Raw genomic sequence first — 17,109 nt, 5'->3', positions numbered from 1 at the left:
AGGAAACCCGTGGCTGTCAGCTCATAAGCAACTAGAGATTCAATCCAGGATGGGGAGTGAGAGCTCAGGGTTGGAGATGTCAATTTGGGAAGACCAGAAGTCAGGGGCAAGCGTGGCCGTGGAGCAGATGTGGTCCCCACTGCCTGATGGCCTTTGCCTTGCGGGGCCAACATTACTCATGAAGGGCCTGGAGGGAAGGAAGGGAGCTTGAGAAAGAGAATGTGAGCAGGGAGAGGGATGGAAGAACAAGAGAATGTGTCCCAGGAGCCCAGGTTCACAAAACCCACTCAATGGGTGGGGTGTCAATGCTTGCCGAATGAATGAGAGAAGGAGTGGGTGATGAGTGTTGGGCCTGCTTTCTGTGTGCTAGTCATCTTGTTTATAATAATCCTTCTGCAGATGAGGCACAGAGAAGTAAAGTGATTTGGCCAAGCTCAGGCCCAAGGAAGTTCTTTCAGAATCTGCTCTTTTCATTTAACTCCCTTGCTGTAACTGCAAATGAATGGATGAATAAGTGATTGAATTTCCATTTTACCTATAAAGAAGTAACAACATTGAAGGGCAAGTGACTTTCCTATAATTACAGAGTAATCAGTGGTAGAGTCAGAGCTAGTTAGCTCTTTTGATTCCTAGTTCAACGAGCTGTTAACTCGGGCTGTGTCTCTGTACCACCTGGGCAGGCCCTGGGCCCTCCCACTGCCCCCTCCACTGAGCCAAGTTATTATCTGCAACGCAGCCGTGGCCACACGTCCCCCTCAGAGCGCTCTTGCCCACGTTTCCAAAAGTGGGGGCAGTGGAAAGAGCCCAGGATTATGGTTAGAAGAGCTGAGTTTGGGTTCCAGTTTGGCTGAATGACCTTGGGCAGGTGAAGAAGACTCTCTGGGTCTCAGTTTCTCTCTCTGGAAAATGCGGATAACAGTGCCTCCTTTTCGGTTGTGAGGCATGATTGAGAGAAGGTGTAAGACATGCCTGGCAGGCTGCTGGCAGGTAGGAAGCACTGGGAAAGTGATCAGTTTCCCTCCTTCAGTTCCCTCTCTCCCTTCTTCTCTTGCTCCTTTCCTCTGACTTAAGATTCCATGTGGCAGAGGATTGGCTCTTTATTGAAACAGCTGGATTTCTTTGTTTAGTCTTGATTCAACAAATATTTATTTATTTTTAATTGAGGTATAATTGATTTATGATATTATATTAGCTTCAGGTGTACAACAGTGATTCAATATTTTTATAGATTATACTCCATTTAAAGTTATTACAAAATAATGGCTGTATTCCCTGTGCTGTACAATATATCCTTGTAGCTTATTTATTTTATACGTAGTAGTTTGTACCTCTTAATCCCCTACCCCATCTTGCTACTCTCTGCTTCCCTCTTCCCATTGGTAACCACTAGTTTGTTCTCTATACCTGTGCGTCTGTTTCTGTTTTGCTATGTACATTAGTTTGTTTTATTTTTTTAGATTCCACATGTAAGTGATATTTGTCTTTCTCTGTCTTACTTTACTAAGCATAATACTCTCTAGGTCCATCCACATTGTTGCAAACGGCAGAATTACATTCTTTTTGATGGTCAAGTAATATTCCATTGTATGTATACCGCATCTTCTTTATCCATTCATCTGTTGGTGAACACTTAGGTTGCTTCCACATCTTGGCTATTGTAAGTAATGCTGCCGTGAACATTGGGGTGCATGTATCTTTATGAATTAGTGCTTTCATTGTCTCTGGATATACATCCAGGAGTGAAATTGCTGGGTCATATGGTAGTTCTGCTTTTTTGAGGAGGCTCCATACTGTTTTCCTTAGTGGCTGCACCAATTTACAATCCTACCAACAGTGTACTAAGGCTTCCTTTTCCCTTGCCAACATTTGTTATGTGTAGACTTTTTGATGATGGCCATTCTGACAGGTGTGAGGTGATACCTCATTGTGGTTTTGATTTGCATTTCTCTATGATTAGTGATTGTGAGCATCTTTACATGTGTCTGTTGGCTGTCTTCTGTTGGTATATCTTTTTTGGAAAAACTACCTATTCAGGTCTTCCGGTTATTTTTTAATTGGTTTTTTTTGTTTGTTTGTTTGTTTTTGATATTGAGTTATGTGAGCTATTTATATATTTTGGATATTAACTCCTTATTGTTCATACTGTTTACAAATATTTTGTCCCATTCGGTAGGTTCTCTTTTTGTTTTGTTGATGGTTTCCTTTGTTCAACAAATATTTATTGAGCACCTACTACATACCAGGTGCTGTTCTAAGCCCTGAGAATACAGCTCTGATAAAATGTAGACAAGAATCCAGGGTGCCTCTTGGAACTGATGTTCCATTGTGGCTCTTACTCTGCCTTGTGCTGCTGTATTTTTTCAGCTGTGATGAGGACCTGGTTATCTTCATTCCTTTCTTAGGAAGATTTTGAGTGAGCAGCTTCATCCCAGCCATAGAGTCCGGTTATACCAAGGGGAAGCCGTGGCTTGGTCCTTGACTCAGGAGCTGGCCATTGTTGGGGCCACAGACGCCAGCATGGGGGTGTCTCCAGCTGTCCAAGGTCAGGCCCATGTCCACAGGCCCCTGGCTCAATGTGACTCTGTACTGAGGAGCTCAGGGTTTGCAGGGCAAGTGGCTACGAAAACACTTAGTGATGCTCACCATCAGCAACAGACTTCGGGGGCAGAAACGAGGCTTTATCTGCTTAAAAACCACAGGCCTGGCCATTCCCGTTCTCAGTGCTGACCTGGGCCCTGCCATCAGCCTCTCGTCTGAGCACTACTGTCCCTGGCCCTCAGCCCTTTGATCATGGCTGTTCCATCTCACGCATCAGCCTCCTCTCGCCTGCCAGCCTCACTGAAGACCGTTTTAGGAGAACATGACCTTATCCCTCCACCGGGGAAAATTGGTCGTGGAGAGAAGGTCAAGGGCTTAGTCCAGGTCAGGACTTGGCTGCTTCCTGCAAAGGACTCAGGTTAGAAAGGCCCGATGCTGCCCTTCGCTGTTGGTAATGGACACCAGGGGAAATCAGATGAGGTTATAAGGGAGGGGAAATCTCAAAGACATATCACAGTCTCCTGTTTAGAAACAAGTGCTCTCTGGCTGGTGTTTTTTTTTTTTTTTTTTTTTTTTTGTGGTACGCGGGCCTCTCACTGTTGTGGCCTCTCCCGTTGCAGAGCACAGGCTCCGGACATGCAGGCTCAGCGGCCATGGCTCACGGGCCCAGCCGCTCTGCGGCATGTGGGATCTTCCCGGACCGGGGCATGAACCCGTGTCCCCTGCATTGGCAGGCGGACTCTCAACCAGTGCGCCACCAGGGAAGCCCTGGCTGGTGTATTTTAATTAAAATTACAGCTCCGAAGCCTCTTAAAATTTAAGTTCTGTCTTCATTGTGTTTTGCACTGAGTGTTGAGGGGCATTTCTTCTGCCCCAGTTCTCTGCTCAGTGGTGTGTCCTGGGATATCTTGCTGTGACCTGGTCTGGGGATGGGTATGTAGAACATTCCAGAGTGCTTTACGCTCTGGCTAAATTCCTAAAGACTCCTAATTAATCCAGGAATGAACGGTTCACTGGGCATTGTAGAGTCGAAGATTAATTGGAGACTGAGGTCTCTTAGCAAAGAAATTATACACTTTCCTCCCACTTGCGTCTTTTACTAGTTTTTTCTTTGGAGTGGCTTTTGTTTGCCTGTGGCTCAGATACAGCAGTGGTTTCTGCACCAAACATCATTTTCCAATGGGAAGGGTGTCTGGCCCAGAGAGTATTCAGTCCTGGATGGCTTTGTGTCGCTGGCCCTGCTGGGAGATGAGGAGCTTGTGCTGGGCTGGGGATCTGGGCTCCAAGAAGTCCTGGCAGCCAGGTTTCCCTGAATCCCAGACTCAGTGGCCTGGCTCTGCCCCTAGTCACCAGCTGCTGCCGGGCTCATTTCCACAGGCCCTTCATTATCCTACTTATTAGGCACCTGCTTTCCAAGGCAGCATCTGAGCCAGGGAGAGGGCTTCTCATCACCCCAGGCTCTGGGGCACCTTTAACCTGAGGGTTTCCAGGTATGTCCAGGTATGTGGCTTTTTGAAGACTGCTCCATTTCTCTCCTTTCTTCTTTCTGTTTTTTTGCATTAATCTTCCCATTGTCACACTTTACTGAAATCCATTCAAAGCTAATAGTACTTTTCAAGAGTATCAATTGCTTTGGCTGGTAAGACACAATTTTGTAGGTGTCTTTATAGCCAATGAGTGAAGTCATTAGAAAAAAAAATCCTTTTTGTTGTGGAATTTTACAACACTGTCCACCAGTTATCAGCACTTTTGTTTCATTTGTTTTCCTCCACTGTCCCTGTCTTTTGGTCTTTTTGTGGAGTATTTTAAAGCAAATTCCAAATATGGCATCATTTCACATCTAAATACTTCAAAAAGTAACTTCAACCAGTGAGAACTAAAAAATAAAATAAGATAAGCAAAACCTTCAATTGCCTGCCCCCCTCCCAAACCACAATACCATTTGTAACACCCAATAAAATTAACGCTGATTTCTTCGAATCAGGATCCAAATAAGGTCCATACATGGTTACTCGGTGTGCAAGTATTTTAGGAATGATTTCTTTTAATTTGGAGTTTTTCAGCGATGACCGTGTCAGTGCCAGTTGTTGAGTGCTTCTTGTGGGCCCTGATGATGATGCCGAATTCTCACTACACCCCGGCAGGGTGTTCTGCCCATTTTATAGATGTGGAAGGGGATTCAGCAGCTTGCCCCAGGTCACGAAGCCCCAGCTGGCCCCGACGTGTTAGCTTTTGCAGCTTGAGTTTATGTAGAACAGGATTTTCTGTGTGAGTGCAGGCAGTTAAAACATTTCCAGTCTTCTGTTGCTTCCTTGCGAAGGGAAGGCACCCTCAGTAGAAGTGTTTGGACTTCTGGGGTGAAGCATATGTTTTCTGAACATTGTGCTTCTGCAAACTAAGCTTCCATCTGTGCCTGTGCTCCATCGCAGGCATGTCCGAATGTGTTCTGCTTCTTCTGTGAAGCAGTAGTTTTGAATATGCCACTGCTGTTGGAGATGACTCCTGGGGGAGGTGACAACTGAGCAGAGAGCAGCCCGGTCTTATGCTGAGTCCATGCTGAGTCCTCACATTCATTCCTCATCATGGCCCTCCAGGTAGGTGGTATGGTTATCTCCATTCCCCGAGGAGGCAGCGAGGGCTCAGAGAGGAGATGTCACTAGCCCAAGGTCAGAGCTAGTAAGTGGCAAGGGTAGAAGATAGACTTTTCACTCCACAGCTCTGGATGCCACCATTGCACTTTCACGGCAACACTACCTTCTGTGCTGTTTCCCCCGCTCAGGGTCCTGCTCCAGGACCTCACTATGCCAATGTTTTATCCTGGAAAATTTTAAATATACAGAAAAATTGAGAGAGCAAAACAATTCCCCGTATACTCCACCTAGATTAAGCACTTGACGTTTTATCCTATTTGCTTTATCTCTGTATTTATGTTTCTATATATAATTTTCTGGACTAGTTGAATTAAGTTGCTGACGATCATGACCCTAAATACCCTGAATGTTTCAGCTCCTTGTCCAAAATATTCTTCCACATTTTTGACCACATTGAAGGAAATTGTAACATTCCCTTACTGTCACCTAATATGCAGCTCATTCTCCAGTTCCAAAATTGCCTGAGTCATCCTCAAAGTTTCTTTTAAATAGTTGAAAAAACATTTGTTTTGACCTAAGATCCAGTCAGAGCACAGCGGTTACACGTGGTTGTCTTATCTCTTCCAGTTCTTGTCACCTGGAACATTACTTTATTTCTTTATTTCTGGGCTTGTCTGTTCCTTTGCCCCTGTATTTCCGACAAGCTGGCAGCTGAGCCCAAAGTTCTGGTTAGGTTCAGAGTATACGTGTCTGGAAGGATGCTTCATGGGGATGCCGTGCGCTCCATATAGCCTGTGTCAGTGGTCCACAGGGGTCTGTGGTCCCAGCACTGCTGACCACAGGTAGAGTGTGCAGGTTAGTGGCATTTTTCTAAAAGCTGAAGAAGAGTTGGTGTGAGCAGAGCGTCTCTGAGTCAGTAGCTTTGCGTTATCCATGCAGCCTGTTCCTGGTCCTCTCTCTTCTTTCCTGGGCACTGGATAGATGGGGGATATCTGCAGGCTTGGCCCACACGTTTCCACTGTCCCACCACTTACCCCATCCCTCCCCATCATATTTAGGAGGGCATAGCTGAGGAGTACCTGTTTTAATCACCTCTTATTTGCCCCCTTGGCAAGGGAGGGATTCCTGCCCTGGAGTTGAGTTATGGGGATCCTGACCGTTCATGACAGCCAACACTGGACAGATGAGGCTGAAAGCAGTTTATTAGTAACAGATTCACAGCCCACTGCATGTCACACAGGGTCACACAGGAGCACACTAAACAGCCGGGGGCAATGGGAGGCAGGCTTTGTAGTATCAAGGGGGTGGGGTGCCCACGGCTTCCCGTAGGAGGATGTGATTGGCTTGTTAGAATAAGTCCACGGGCTGGCAGTGGACTGAAACCTGCTGCTTGGGGATAAGCAGGTACTGTAACTGGCCCCCTTGATAAGCAGGGTTGTTTGGCTGAGGGAGCTAAGTGGGAAGGAACCTGTGGTTAGGACATTCGAAGCCTTTGTGGTTTCAGATGTCAAGGGAGGACATCATATCAGGCCTTAATTTTCGGCTTTTTGCTGTAGTACAACAACGCACCTACAGTATACTCTCTCCATGCAGGCACCCCCCTCAGCATTTCATCTTAGTCATTCATCTACTGGTCATACCAACCCTCTGAGGCAGGTGCTGTTATCAGCACCACTTCATAGATGAGGAAACTTAGGTCCAGGAGGCGAAGTGCCTTGACCAAGGTCCCACAGCTGGAAGGGATGATTGGAAAGCACCTCCAGGCTGCCCTCGGGAGTCTGCGCCCACACAATTGAAAATGACATGAGATCTAGAGTGAGGGGAGGAGGATGAATCCAGGCTCCGCCTCGGTGGGCAGTTACACTTGCTAAGCCCCAGTCTTTTCATTTATTGTGCAAGAGCGAGAGGGACCATCCCAAGAGGGTGCTGGTGACTCTGGGAGATGCTCCTTGTCTGGTCCATGGCTGGTCTCCTGGATGCAATTCTCCTCCATCCAGGTGAAGGGCAGGTTGCTTTGATTAAGTCTACTGCTGCGGGGAACCTGCTTTTCTGAATGACAGGGAGGAGGGAGGTGGTGGGAGCGGTTTCTTGGGGGTCTTCATTTCTCTTTCCACCTCCTTCCCAGTGTGTTATTCTTTCCTTTTCTCTTTCACAACAAACAGCGAACTGCTCTCTGCAAGAATCTGATCTCAGTCGTTCACACTGCATGAGAATTGAGATCGACATGTTGCATTTTCCCAAGAGTGAGGCTGTATTTCTAATTGTGGAAAATTATATCTCTTAATAAAATAATTGCAGATGCCATTACATTGGTGGTGTGTGTGTGTGTGTGTGTGTGTGCGTGCGCGCGCATGCGTGCGTGTGCGTGCATGTTCCTTGACCTCCTTAGAATTCCAGACTGTGCGCTGAGGAGGACATGGAACAGTGGACATTCTATAGCCCATAGAGCTGTGCAGACTTAGGTAAGATACCCTATGTCTTGTAGCCTCAGTGCCCTCATCTCTAAAATGGGAATACTGTAACAGTAATTTCTACCTCATGGGGTTCTTATGAAGATTAAACAAAGTAATGTTGGAAAGCACCAAGTCAAGCACTTGGCACAAGACGGCTCCAAATGTGATAAGTATCTATTATTATAATATAACTGTGATAAATTGTTATTATTATAATCGTTAACCTTGTCTTTGGGGGTGGCCAAGCTCCCCGACCCAGGGTAAGTCCTGTCCGGTGGCTGGTCTCCGGTTTACTGGCTCACAGAGATAATCCATCAGTATATTCTTTCAGTGGCCTGTCCCCAGGACTAATGGAAAATCCCAATGCCTCCTCCCTGCCGGTGGAGCTGCCTGCCTGTTCTGCTGACCGTTTGTAAGTGTTTTCCCTCTTGCATAAGAGAGGCCCACTAGAGAGGAAAAGTCGATAGTGCAATTAAGAAACATGCTTTACTTTTTGCTGTCGCCTGGAAAGCGTATCATGTTTTTTCCTCAGTCGGATCTCGCAAGGTTCAAAAGTGACCTTCTGGGCCATTGTTTCCTCATAGAATGGCTAAAGGATGCGGTAGTTGTTGACATTCACCTGTGCTGTTCAGTCTCCTTCCTGCAGCATGCAACCTCACTGCCCTGGATGGGGCAGAATGGGGGAGGGGAGAGCTTCTTAGAGCCGGTCATCATGTCGTCAGCATCCTTCTTGTTCATGTTTGCAAGAACAGCGGCCACCTTTGGCTGAGCCCTTTGGTGCCCCAGGCGCTGTGCCAAATCCTAACATTTATTACTGCTGACGATAGCAGCATTATTACTGCCCTGGGAGGTACGGCCATCCTGGGATACAAGGAGGGAGATCTTAAATCTCAGAGAGGTTAAGTGACTTTTTTCAAGTCACCCAGCTGGCAAATGCCGAATCAGAGATTTGAACCAAGTTAAAGGTCTGATTAAGTTCATATTCCCATACGATCTTGTGTTTTTTATGGTTGGGGGAAAGGATGTCGAAGTCTGAGTCTAGTATGTGACAGAAATGTTAACCTATCTTGAAAGAAGCATATTATCAAGGTACATGAGTTAAAGGTCATTGACAGATCTATGGAATCCATTATCCTTTAGTTAATGGGGAGACCCTGGGGCTTTGAGAACTTGACTTTGAGTCAGAAGAGGCACAGGGGACAGTAGCATCGTGGTCGCTTGTTCAGGGACTTGCTGTTCCTGATACTGTGATGTCAAGAGTGGCCATTCCTCTGGCTTCCCAGATTTGGGCTGAATCCCTTGCTACATTCAGCAGGTGGACAGTAACAGATTCACACCCTGGAACATCCCTAGGGGCCCAGGGTCCTCACATGCAGTTCCAGGTTGGAGGCCATCTCATCGGTCTAACTAGTGAGGCCCCCCAAAGTAGAGTGGGGTGGCGAGCTTCTGTGTAGTCAGAGTTCTGATACCTGTAACTAAAGACCTTGACATCTCATTCCTCCATCAGGTGGCACTTAGCAACTCTTGACTGTAATCTCCATGAGAGTGGGACTGTATGTGTTCTATACACCAGGGTTCACAGGACGGTGCCTGGTACATCACAGGCACTCAGTAAATGTTTGTTGAGTGAATAAGCAATAGGCAAAGATGGAAGTCTGCTGTCTGTCCCTACTGCGCCCCTTCCTCTATAAGCAGACATGTATCCTAGGCTGCTTAAGGGCAGGGTGAGCTATGCAAACAGGACCAGCCACCAGGAGAGAGTGTGTGTGTGCGCATGTGTATGTGTGTTTGCGAGCGTGTGTGAGCGTGGTGTGTATCTGTCACCACTCCAAATCTAGCTGGCCCTGGTCTGGGGTGCCTCCAAGGGGCAAAGTGATGTTTTTATTTGATGCCCGGCTGGGCCTGGAGAGCCTCCCATGGTGCAGTGTGTGACAGTGGAATTGCATCCGCTTCTCCTTGGTGAGGTTTAGGGGGCCACAGAAGGGCGACAGGCCGTGTGTTTGTGATTTGGGGAGCAGGAGTAACTGGCTGCCTACTTGAGAACACCAGGATGTTTTTATCTGCTTGGCAGTGGCTTTACTTCTCCTTTAGCCTTCTTCCTGGGGGAAGAAATCAGTTATTTTGAGGCTGGACTGGCCCTGGCTGCTGAATCAGAGTTTATCAGTAACAGTGGAGAAAACACTGCTTTCACACCTGTGTGGTCTCATTAACTAGCATCTGTTCTTTGGAACAATTAATAAATGATACTTTCTGACCTGTTAGATTTCCTTCTCACATAGAGCTCTTCCTTTCTGTTTACTTTTGGTTGTCAAGTCTGACCAAGTCTTAGGAGTCTTCTCTGCTCTTCAGCCTGTCAGGAGTGAAGATGGATAACTGGGCCTGTTAGCCACGTCAGTGGAGTACTGATCGTCACACCAAATCTCCTTTTTTTCCATGAGTCTCTGCAGTGATGCAGAAATGCCATTCACAGTGAGGACAGTTTTGATTCTCAGCCTCAGACTATGAGGAACTCTGCATCCGTGGATCTGTCAGACTCCTTCTGGGCATTGAGATGTTTTTCTCTGCATTGAATTTATTGGAAATGAAAGTAAGCAAAGTGGTTTTACACACCTCACAGTGGTCAAAGAGTTGCTACACTTTCTTCATCCTTTTCATGAAAACTCAAGGACATTGGTCATTATACTGGCCTGGGGTATGCTGATGCTTGCAGGCATTACTAAGACCAGTGGGGCTATTTTCTTCTCTACCGAATGGCCCCAGATTGCTGTGCTTTTGAGTTGTCACCTTTGTTTTTCATCTTTTTTCTGCCTTTCCTGTGACACAAGTGGTGCTGGAGAGGATTGTAGGGGCTTTGCAAGGTGGATTTAGATTACACATGGATGTGATCCACCTGACTCGACACCAAGGAGGGGGCACATGCGCCCCGCCTCCTCGCCTTCCATCACGGAAGGTCTTGTTGACCCTCACGGGGAAGGCAGGCCTCCACCCAGAGGCAAAAGCATCAAGGTGAAATTTAAGAGCATGCATTTGTTTCATTGTATTTATTCTGACGTTTACCAGCTGTTTATAGAGGGAATCCTGATTTCATAATTCAGCAGTGTCATGAAGTTTCTTCTAGAATAACCTCATTTTAGTTTACAAAGTCTGAAGAAAAATCACAGTACAGGTGGAGGGCGGATCAGGCAACACCGGCCAATTTGGTTCTTAAATGGCCGAAGTTGGGAAGCGCTGGCTTTCCCAGAGAGCTCTGTGTCTCCAGCTGTAGCACTCACACCAATCTTGTTAAAAATGAAGATTCTGAGTCAGTAGATCCCGGCTGGGGCACAAGATTCTGCATTTTTAACAAGCTCCCTCCTAGGTTATGCTGCTGCCCTGGCCTCTGGCGACTCCAGGTTTGATCCACAGACAGCAGCGTCAGCATCAGCGGGAAGCTTGTTGGGGTGCCAGCCCTCAGTCCCGTCCCTGGACCTGCCGTATCTTCACTCACCGGACCCCCAAGTGGTTCCCGGGCACATTAACATTCGGGAAGCCCTGATCGTACATGCTGCTGCTGGGGGGTCCTCAGTGTGTAGTGAGGCCTGCCGAGCAGGCAGTTAGAGCCCGTGCCTGAGCTACTCACGTGGAAGCGGGGTTTCCATTTCCTTGTTTCCAAATCACTTTACAAAGAGCTCATGGAAGGATGTTTCCAGGCCTGGCATGCCCTCTCTTAGGAACACACCTTCCAGAGCTTTCCATTCCACCACATGTCCACCTCTGCTCCTGTTTGCACTTTGAGACCCATGTCCTCTGCGTAGCTGCCTCGCTATCTGGATTCTCAGAAGCTGACGCCTGTGGCTGGTGCATGGCTGGACAGGGGACATCTATCCTTCTTGGCACTGCTGCTCCCAAAGGATATAATTGGCTTGAGAGATGTGTTCTGGCTGCAGCCACTCAGGGTGGGGGTGAGGAATCGTGCAAAAGGCTGGGTGCGCGAGGCTTTAAAAAATGGCCACGAGGATAGTGTCCCTGGGGAGACAAAGGAGGTGAGGAAGGACAGTGCTCAGCGGTGTGCCAGCTCCCTGTTCTTGCGGCCAGCTGTGTGGGGAGGACACAGGAATCAAGGCTCTGGGATCTCTGAGAGTGGGAGCTGCAGGACCATTACAGCGATGACAGCCTGTGGGTGGCAGATTGTATATGGAAGGTGGCTGCAGCCATATCTCTTATCTTACCTGCTTTTCTTTTTTTTTATTATTATTATTATTTTTTTGCGGTACGCGGGCCTCTCACTGTTGTGGCCTCTCCCGTTGCGGAGCACAGGCTCCGGACGCGCAGGCTCAGCGGCCATGGCTCACGGGCCCAGCCGCTCCGCGGCACTTGGGATCCTCCCGGACCGGGAACCCGTGTCCCCTGCATCAGCAGGCGGACTCTCAACCACTGCGCCACCAGGGAAGCCCTTACCTGCTTTTCTGTAATGCGGACTTTGCCACACCCCTGCCAAGAGGTAGAGTAGGGTCCCCTCTCTTGAATCTGGGCTGACCTTATGTAACCCAGTGATGCCACAAGACTTCGGAGGCTGGGTCAGAAAAGCCATTCAGCTTCTGCCTGGTCCTCTTGGAACCTGCAATCTGGATGAAGCCAGCAGAATGAAGAATTCTGACTATGCTGAGACTGCGGTGCTAGAGAAGTATGTGAGGTGCTCCAGGCGGCAGCCCCAGCTGAGCTCCTGGCCAACAGCCGGCACCCACGGTGGCCACGTGACAGGCCATCCTGATGTCCAGCCCGCTCAAGCCTGCAGGTGATGCAGCCCCAGCTGACATCTAACTGCTGTGACCACATGAGAGATTCTCAGTGAACTCTGCCTAGCTGGACCCTTCTCAGTTTTCTGATCCACAAAATCATGAGCAAAACAAAATGGTTGGTTTCAGACATTAAGTTTTGGGGTAATTTGCTATACAGCCAGAGTAACTGGAGTGTTCTGGAAGCTTTGGTTTTTACAAGTATATTCTCAAAAACAACTCTAAAACAAAATTCGTTTTCCTTAGTTATATTTAAAATGTTTTAAAAACACTGGGGCGCAGTGAGTAGGTTGTTACAAAATGAATCCCCCCATCCCCCCCAAAAGAAAGCCTGAAAACTGTCTAGTAAAAACTTGCAGATGGAGGCAAGAGTAAAATGATAAGGGTGATAAAATGCTGCTTTCTGTTCATGCTCTGTTAGGTACTTTATATTCTTTCATTTTATTTTTACTCCCACACTTTAAGGAGTGCCCATTTTATAGATGGGACGACTGAGGCTCAGAGATGTTAAGGAACTCACTAAGAGCCACACAGCCGGAGCTGGAGTTTGAACGTGGATGGACCTGACTCCATAGCCTGTCCTGCAGCAGATGGAAGAATTGTTAACGTGGAGAGCTAAATCTCTAAGTCTCCTTTCCTTAAGGACAAGGGCTCAGGACCCTTAGGGATCATTCCATTCAGTGCTGGGCCCTTCAGGGTCACCTGGGGAGTGTTTTAAAATCCACATATCAGGCCCAGTCCATACCAAGACTGTAGGTCTGGGGTAGGGTGTCTCCAGTGGTTCTGACCCATCTCCATTTGTCACCTCTGGCTTAGCCCAACCTCCCGTGTTGCAGGTGAGGGCACTGAGGCCCAGTGAGGAGAAGTGGCTTGTTCTGAAGCCCAGAGCAGCCTAATGGCAGAGCTGGGGCAGAGAGCAGGTTTCCCAGCTCCCAGACGGCATGCTCCCCCGTGTCTCACTTTGGAGGAGGCTTGGAGGGCCGTTAGCAGAAGTTACCTTACACATCAGTGACGGGATCTCAGGGCACTTGCAGTAAGATCCTGCAGTAGAAATGTTCTGGACACAGTGCTGAACAGAACAGTCAGGGGCCGGCACTGCTTTCTTCTTGAAATTACATAAATACACGGACGGAGGGACACAGTTTTAGGACTTAAAACCTCCACTGGGGGGAGAGGGAGGGGAGGAGAGGAAGAGAGAGAGACAGAGAAAGAGGGAGGGATATGTATAGAGGGACACAAAAGGCAGGTTGAATTTTAGGTCTCTTGTAGGTACATGATAGGATTCAGTGTGAGGCTGATCAGACTGAGGGTGTTTTCTGTGGCAGCTGTTCAGAGTCCTGAACAGACATCAGATTCTGCAGTCACTGAGAGTCCCATCCTGCTGGGCTCTGAGGACACAGCCCTGGAGTGACCCCCAGCCTCTACACCCTCCCAGTGCAGCTGGACATACAAACAAATCATGATCATACAAAGGCCCAAGTCTAGGGTAGAAACCAAGGCTGTGAGACCCCTGATTCTGTCCCAGGGCTGAGATGGCTTTAAGATGACCCAGCATCTAGGTTTTTCCTAAGACGGGCTTTTCCGGGGACACAAGACTTTCAGTGCTAAAGCCAGGAGAGTCCTGGGCAAACCCAGACTGTTGGTTCCCTAGACGAGAGGACAGCTGACCTCCTGGGTGTGGTTCCCTAGACGAGAGGACAGCTGACCTCCGCGTCCTCCCCATCCTGGTGATGGTACCGCTTTTCCTGGAAGCCCAAGCCAGAGCCCTTGGAATCTGCTTTGACCACCCACCTCCCATGTGCACGTTCTTCCATTCTGTCCTGCCCTTTCCTTCACTCTGCATCAGTCTCTTGCTGGGGCAGCTGCCGTAACCTCCTGACTCTCTCTGCCTTCCCATCTCTGTTCTGCTGCAGTTCCCCATCTTCGCCGCTGTCTGGAATGGGGAGTTTCATTCTACACTTCTCAGTAGAACCAATTCTCAGTAGAACCAATTCTCATTCTACACTTCTCAGTAGAACCAATTCATCATTGGTTCAAAAGCCAAATTCCTTAGCCTGGCACTCAAGCCCTGAGTCACCTGGCCCCTGTTCTCCTTCCGGCCACACCTCAAGCCATTCTGAACTGAATTCACCAGGTGAAGAGCTGAGCTGGAGAGCTGGGAGGCGGCCTGATGGCCAAGAGCTGACAAAGCAAACCTGCAGTCTCTGTTCTTCCCCCCAGGTTTTCTCTTGGTGGTAGTTCTTTTCATCCGCCTGGATGTTTTGGGCTCCCAGGATGTTTGAGGGGTCGGGAGGTGACAAGATGAGGAGGTGGCTGTTTAGAGCCACCAGTTTCCTGGTAGCAGCCCCGGAATGTACCGCATCCCCCTCTCCCTTCCTTCTTTCCTCTCCTCTGTGTTTCTCTCCTGTCTCTACCTTCTGTCTTCTCTTGAAGCTCAGTCTGCCTCCTGGTGGTGCTGATGGTGGCAGAGTGCCGTCTGCGGGAACGTGGAGGGAAGAACACCGCTGGTTCTTCCTCTGGTCCTGCCTGCTGCTCCCTCACCTTTGTTCCAACTCAAGTCCATTTCGTTCCCAGAGACTGTGCTGCTGGCCTGGCCTTGCCCCAGCCTGAGCCACCATTCTGGACTTCGACTCCCAGTTCACTTTGGATCCCCAAATTTCTAGAGTCTTTGTATGTCAGCCTCACTGCCGTTCTCTCATGCCCACAATTAGTCTTAGCTGGCCGGTGGTGACAGAAGATTCTACAGTCTTGGTAACTACCTCCATCTTTCCCCGGTTTGAACTGGCCGAGAGCCATCAGCCAGGCAGCCTGTTCTCCCACCTGCCCCCCGCTCCCCCAGAGGCCGGATCGTCCGCCTGAGCGTGTGCAGGAGCCACCTTCTCAGTGCTCAGCCCTCACGCCTCTTTCTTTGTTTCATTTCAGTTTTACGGAGTTCTTGGATCCATTCCAGAGAGTCATCCAGCCGGAGGAGATCTGGCTCTATAAAAACCCTCTGGTGCAGTCAGACAACATACCTACCCGCCTCATGTTCGTAAGTACCATGATTTCATGGCTGATTTGACCGCTCTCCCAAGTATGAACCAAATGGCTTTTCATTTCTGCATTTCCAACCCCGGCTGGTGATGGCAAGCAGCCTGAAAAAGAAAGAGGCGAGCTGCCCATCAAATTAAAATTCAGTTCCAGATCAGGATGGTCGCCGCTTGGTCATGTGAGAAGCAATTGCCCGACGCTTTGGAAAAGAAGGGCCCTGCTTACCTGAGCTAAACCCGACCTTTTCCGAATACTTAGAGTAAAATAAGATGAGCAACTAGTGAACAGAGTTTCCTGCTCCATCTGTTTTTAAAAAAACCTCAGTTTAGCTGTACTCAGGTAAGCATTTTTCTGGGTTTTGCTGGTCAGTTGACCAGTGATGAGACCACTATGTGTAATTCACCCCTGACAGCATCTCTGGTCCTAGGATAAATGGGCAAGCATCCACATAGCTGGTGGATATACTGGGACATTTTTACCTCTTCGCTCTGCCCCTTGTCGATTACAGTCGCCTACACTTCCTCTACTATGTGCCGGGCCCTCGGCTGAGAGCTTAAGAAAGGATTATCTCATTTAGTCCCACCCAGTATCCCAGTGAGGAAGACGTCATTATTGCCCGAATTTTGCAGGTGCAGACCTGCATCCCAGAGAGATGAGGGAACTTGCCCAAAGCCACACAAGCTAGAGAGCAGCAGAGCCACGACTCACACCCGAGCAGCCAGCTCCGAGCCCTGCTCACAGCCGGGACGCTGCTCTGCAGTCAGGAGCCGAGTGTCCAGGACTCCTTGCTGGAGCTCACTGGCTCCTGGAGAATTGCCTTCAGGGCTTTCTGCAGCAGAGGAAGCATTGAAGCTGCCTCTTGTTACAGAGGATAACGCAGCTTCTGGATGGGCAGCCGTGTAGCTTGAAGCTTATTCCTATTAGGCAGCCATTGTGTGCCTTGCCTCTGGGAACTTAAATGACTGTTCCAGAGCTTTTATAGAGGACATGAGGAATATTGTTGCATTTTGAAACAAATCCCTCTGATTTTGTGGAGGAAATCTTGTTCATCGGTGATGATTGGAAAGATCTTTGTGTCTGCAAACATCCCAAAGTGCCCGGAACACTGCATGAGTATCACAGTATTATTTTAATTGCTTTCTCATAATTACTTTTCTGCTGGAAAATAAACTGGATTTTTGTAAATATCGGGGAAATTGAAAAAAGTAGGGTGCTTGTGAGTAGGATATTACCTTACACTTGAGTATTAAAATCAGATTTTTTTCCATTTCTGCTCTAACTCAAATCTTCCATAAATCCTAGAAATAAAGTAACTAGTGTGTGTCTAACTAGCTTACTCCGTGGTTTTAATAGGGGAAGCTTCTGTTGATCACTGGTTTCCATTTTCAAAGATTTCACGTTTCATGTACTGTAAAACCCAATTTGGAGTGAATGTTCATTTGGGATATTGTGAGAAATTTGTGGCTGTGTCCTAGATTTGTGAACAATGGATTGTTTTGAAGGCTAGATAAAAACCCCACAAATATTCTGGCTGCAGACACAAATAGGATGGAGCACATTTGCATGCTGGCAGTGAAGAGAAGGAGGCAGTAAAGGAGTTCTTCAGTGCTGTGATTCTCGGAGAATAGAGGGGTATTCAGCCACAAACACTTGATTCATACCCTCTAGTCTCCTAATGAAATAAGTTCAGCCTTTTGTTTTGTTAATAGTAGTTGATGAATT

The 17,109-nt window shown here is 48.1% G+C and overlaps 1 protein-coding gene across 4 annotated transcripts in view; it reads left to right on the top strand.

Moving 5' to 3' along the window:
• The window catches only part of PLPP4 (phospholipid phosphatase 4), a gene marked incomplete at both ends in the record, with an annotated part of 118,164 nt that overhangs the window by 29,143 nt on the left and 71,912 nt on the right, over window positions 1-17,109 (top strand). For all 4 annotated transcript variants that reach the window (XM_082854750.1, XM_082854749.1, XM_082854748.1 and 1 more), the window contains one exon: window positions 15,280-15,388. In XM_082854750.1, the coding sequence (XP_082710876.1) occupies window positions 15,280-15,388 (109 nt within the window). The remainder of the gene's footprint in view (window positions 1-15,279; window positions 15,389-17,109) is intronic.

This window comes from Leucopleurus acutus, assembly GCF_964270905.1.
Source record: "Leucopleurus acutus genome assembly, chromosome: 14".
NCBI classification, from domain to species: domain Eukaryota; kingdom Metazoa; phylum Chordata; class Mammalia; order Artiodactyla; family Delphinidae; genus Leucopleurus; species Leucopleurus acutus.
This window is presented reverse-complemented; position numbering and strand designations above follow the sequence as displayed.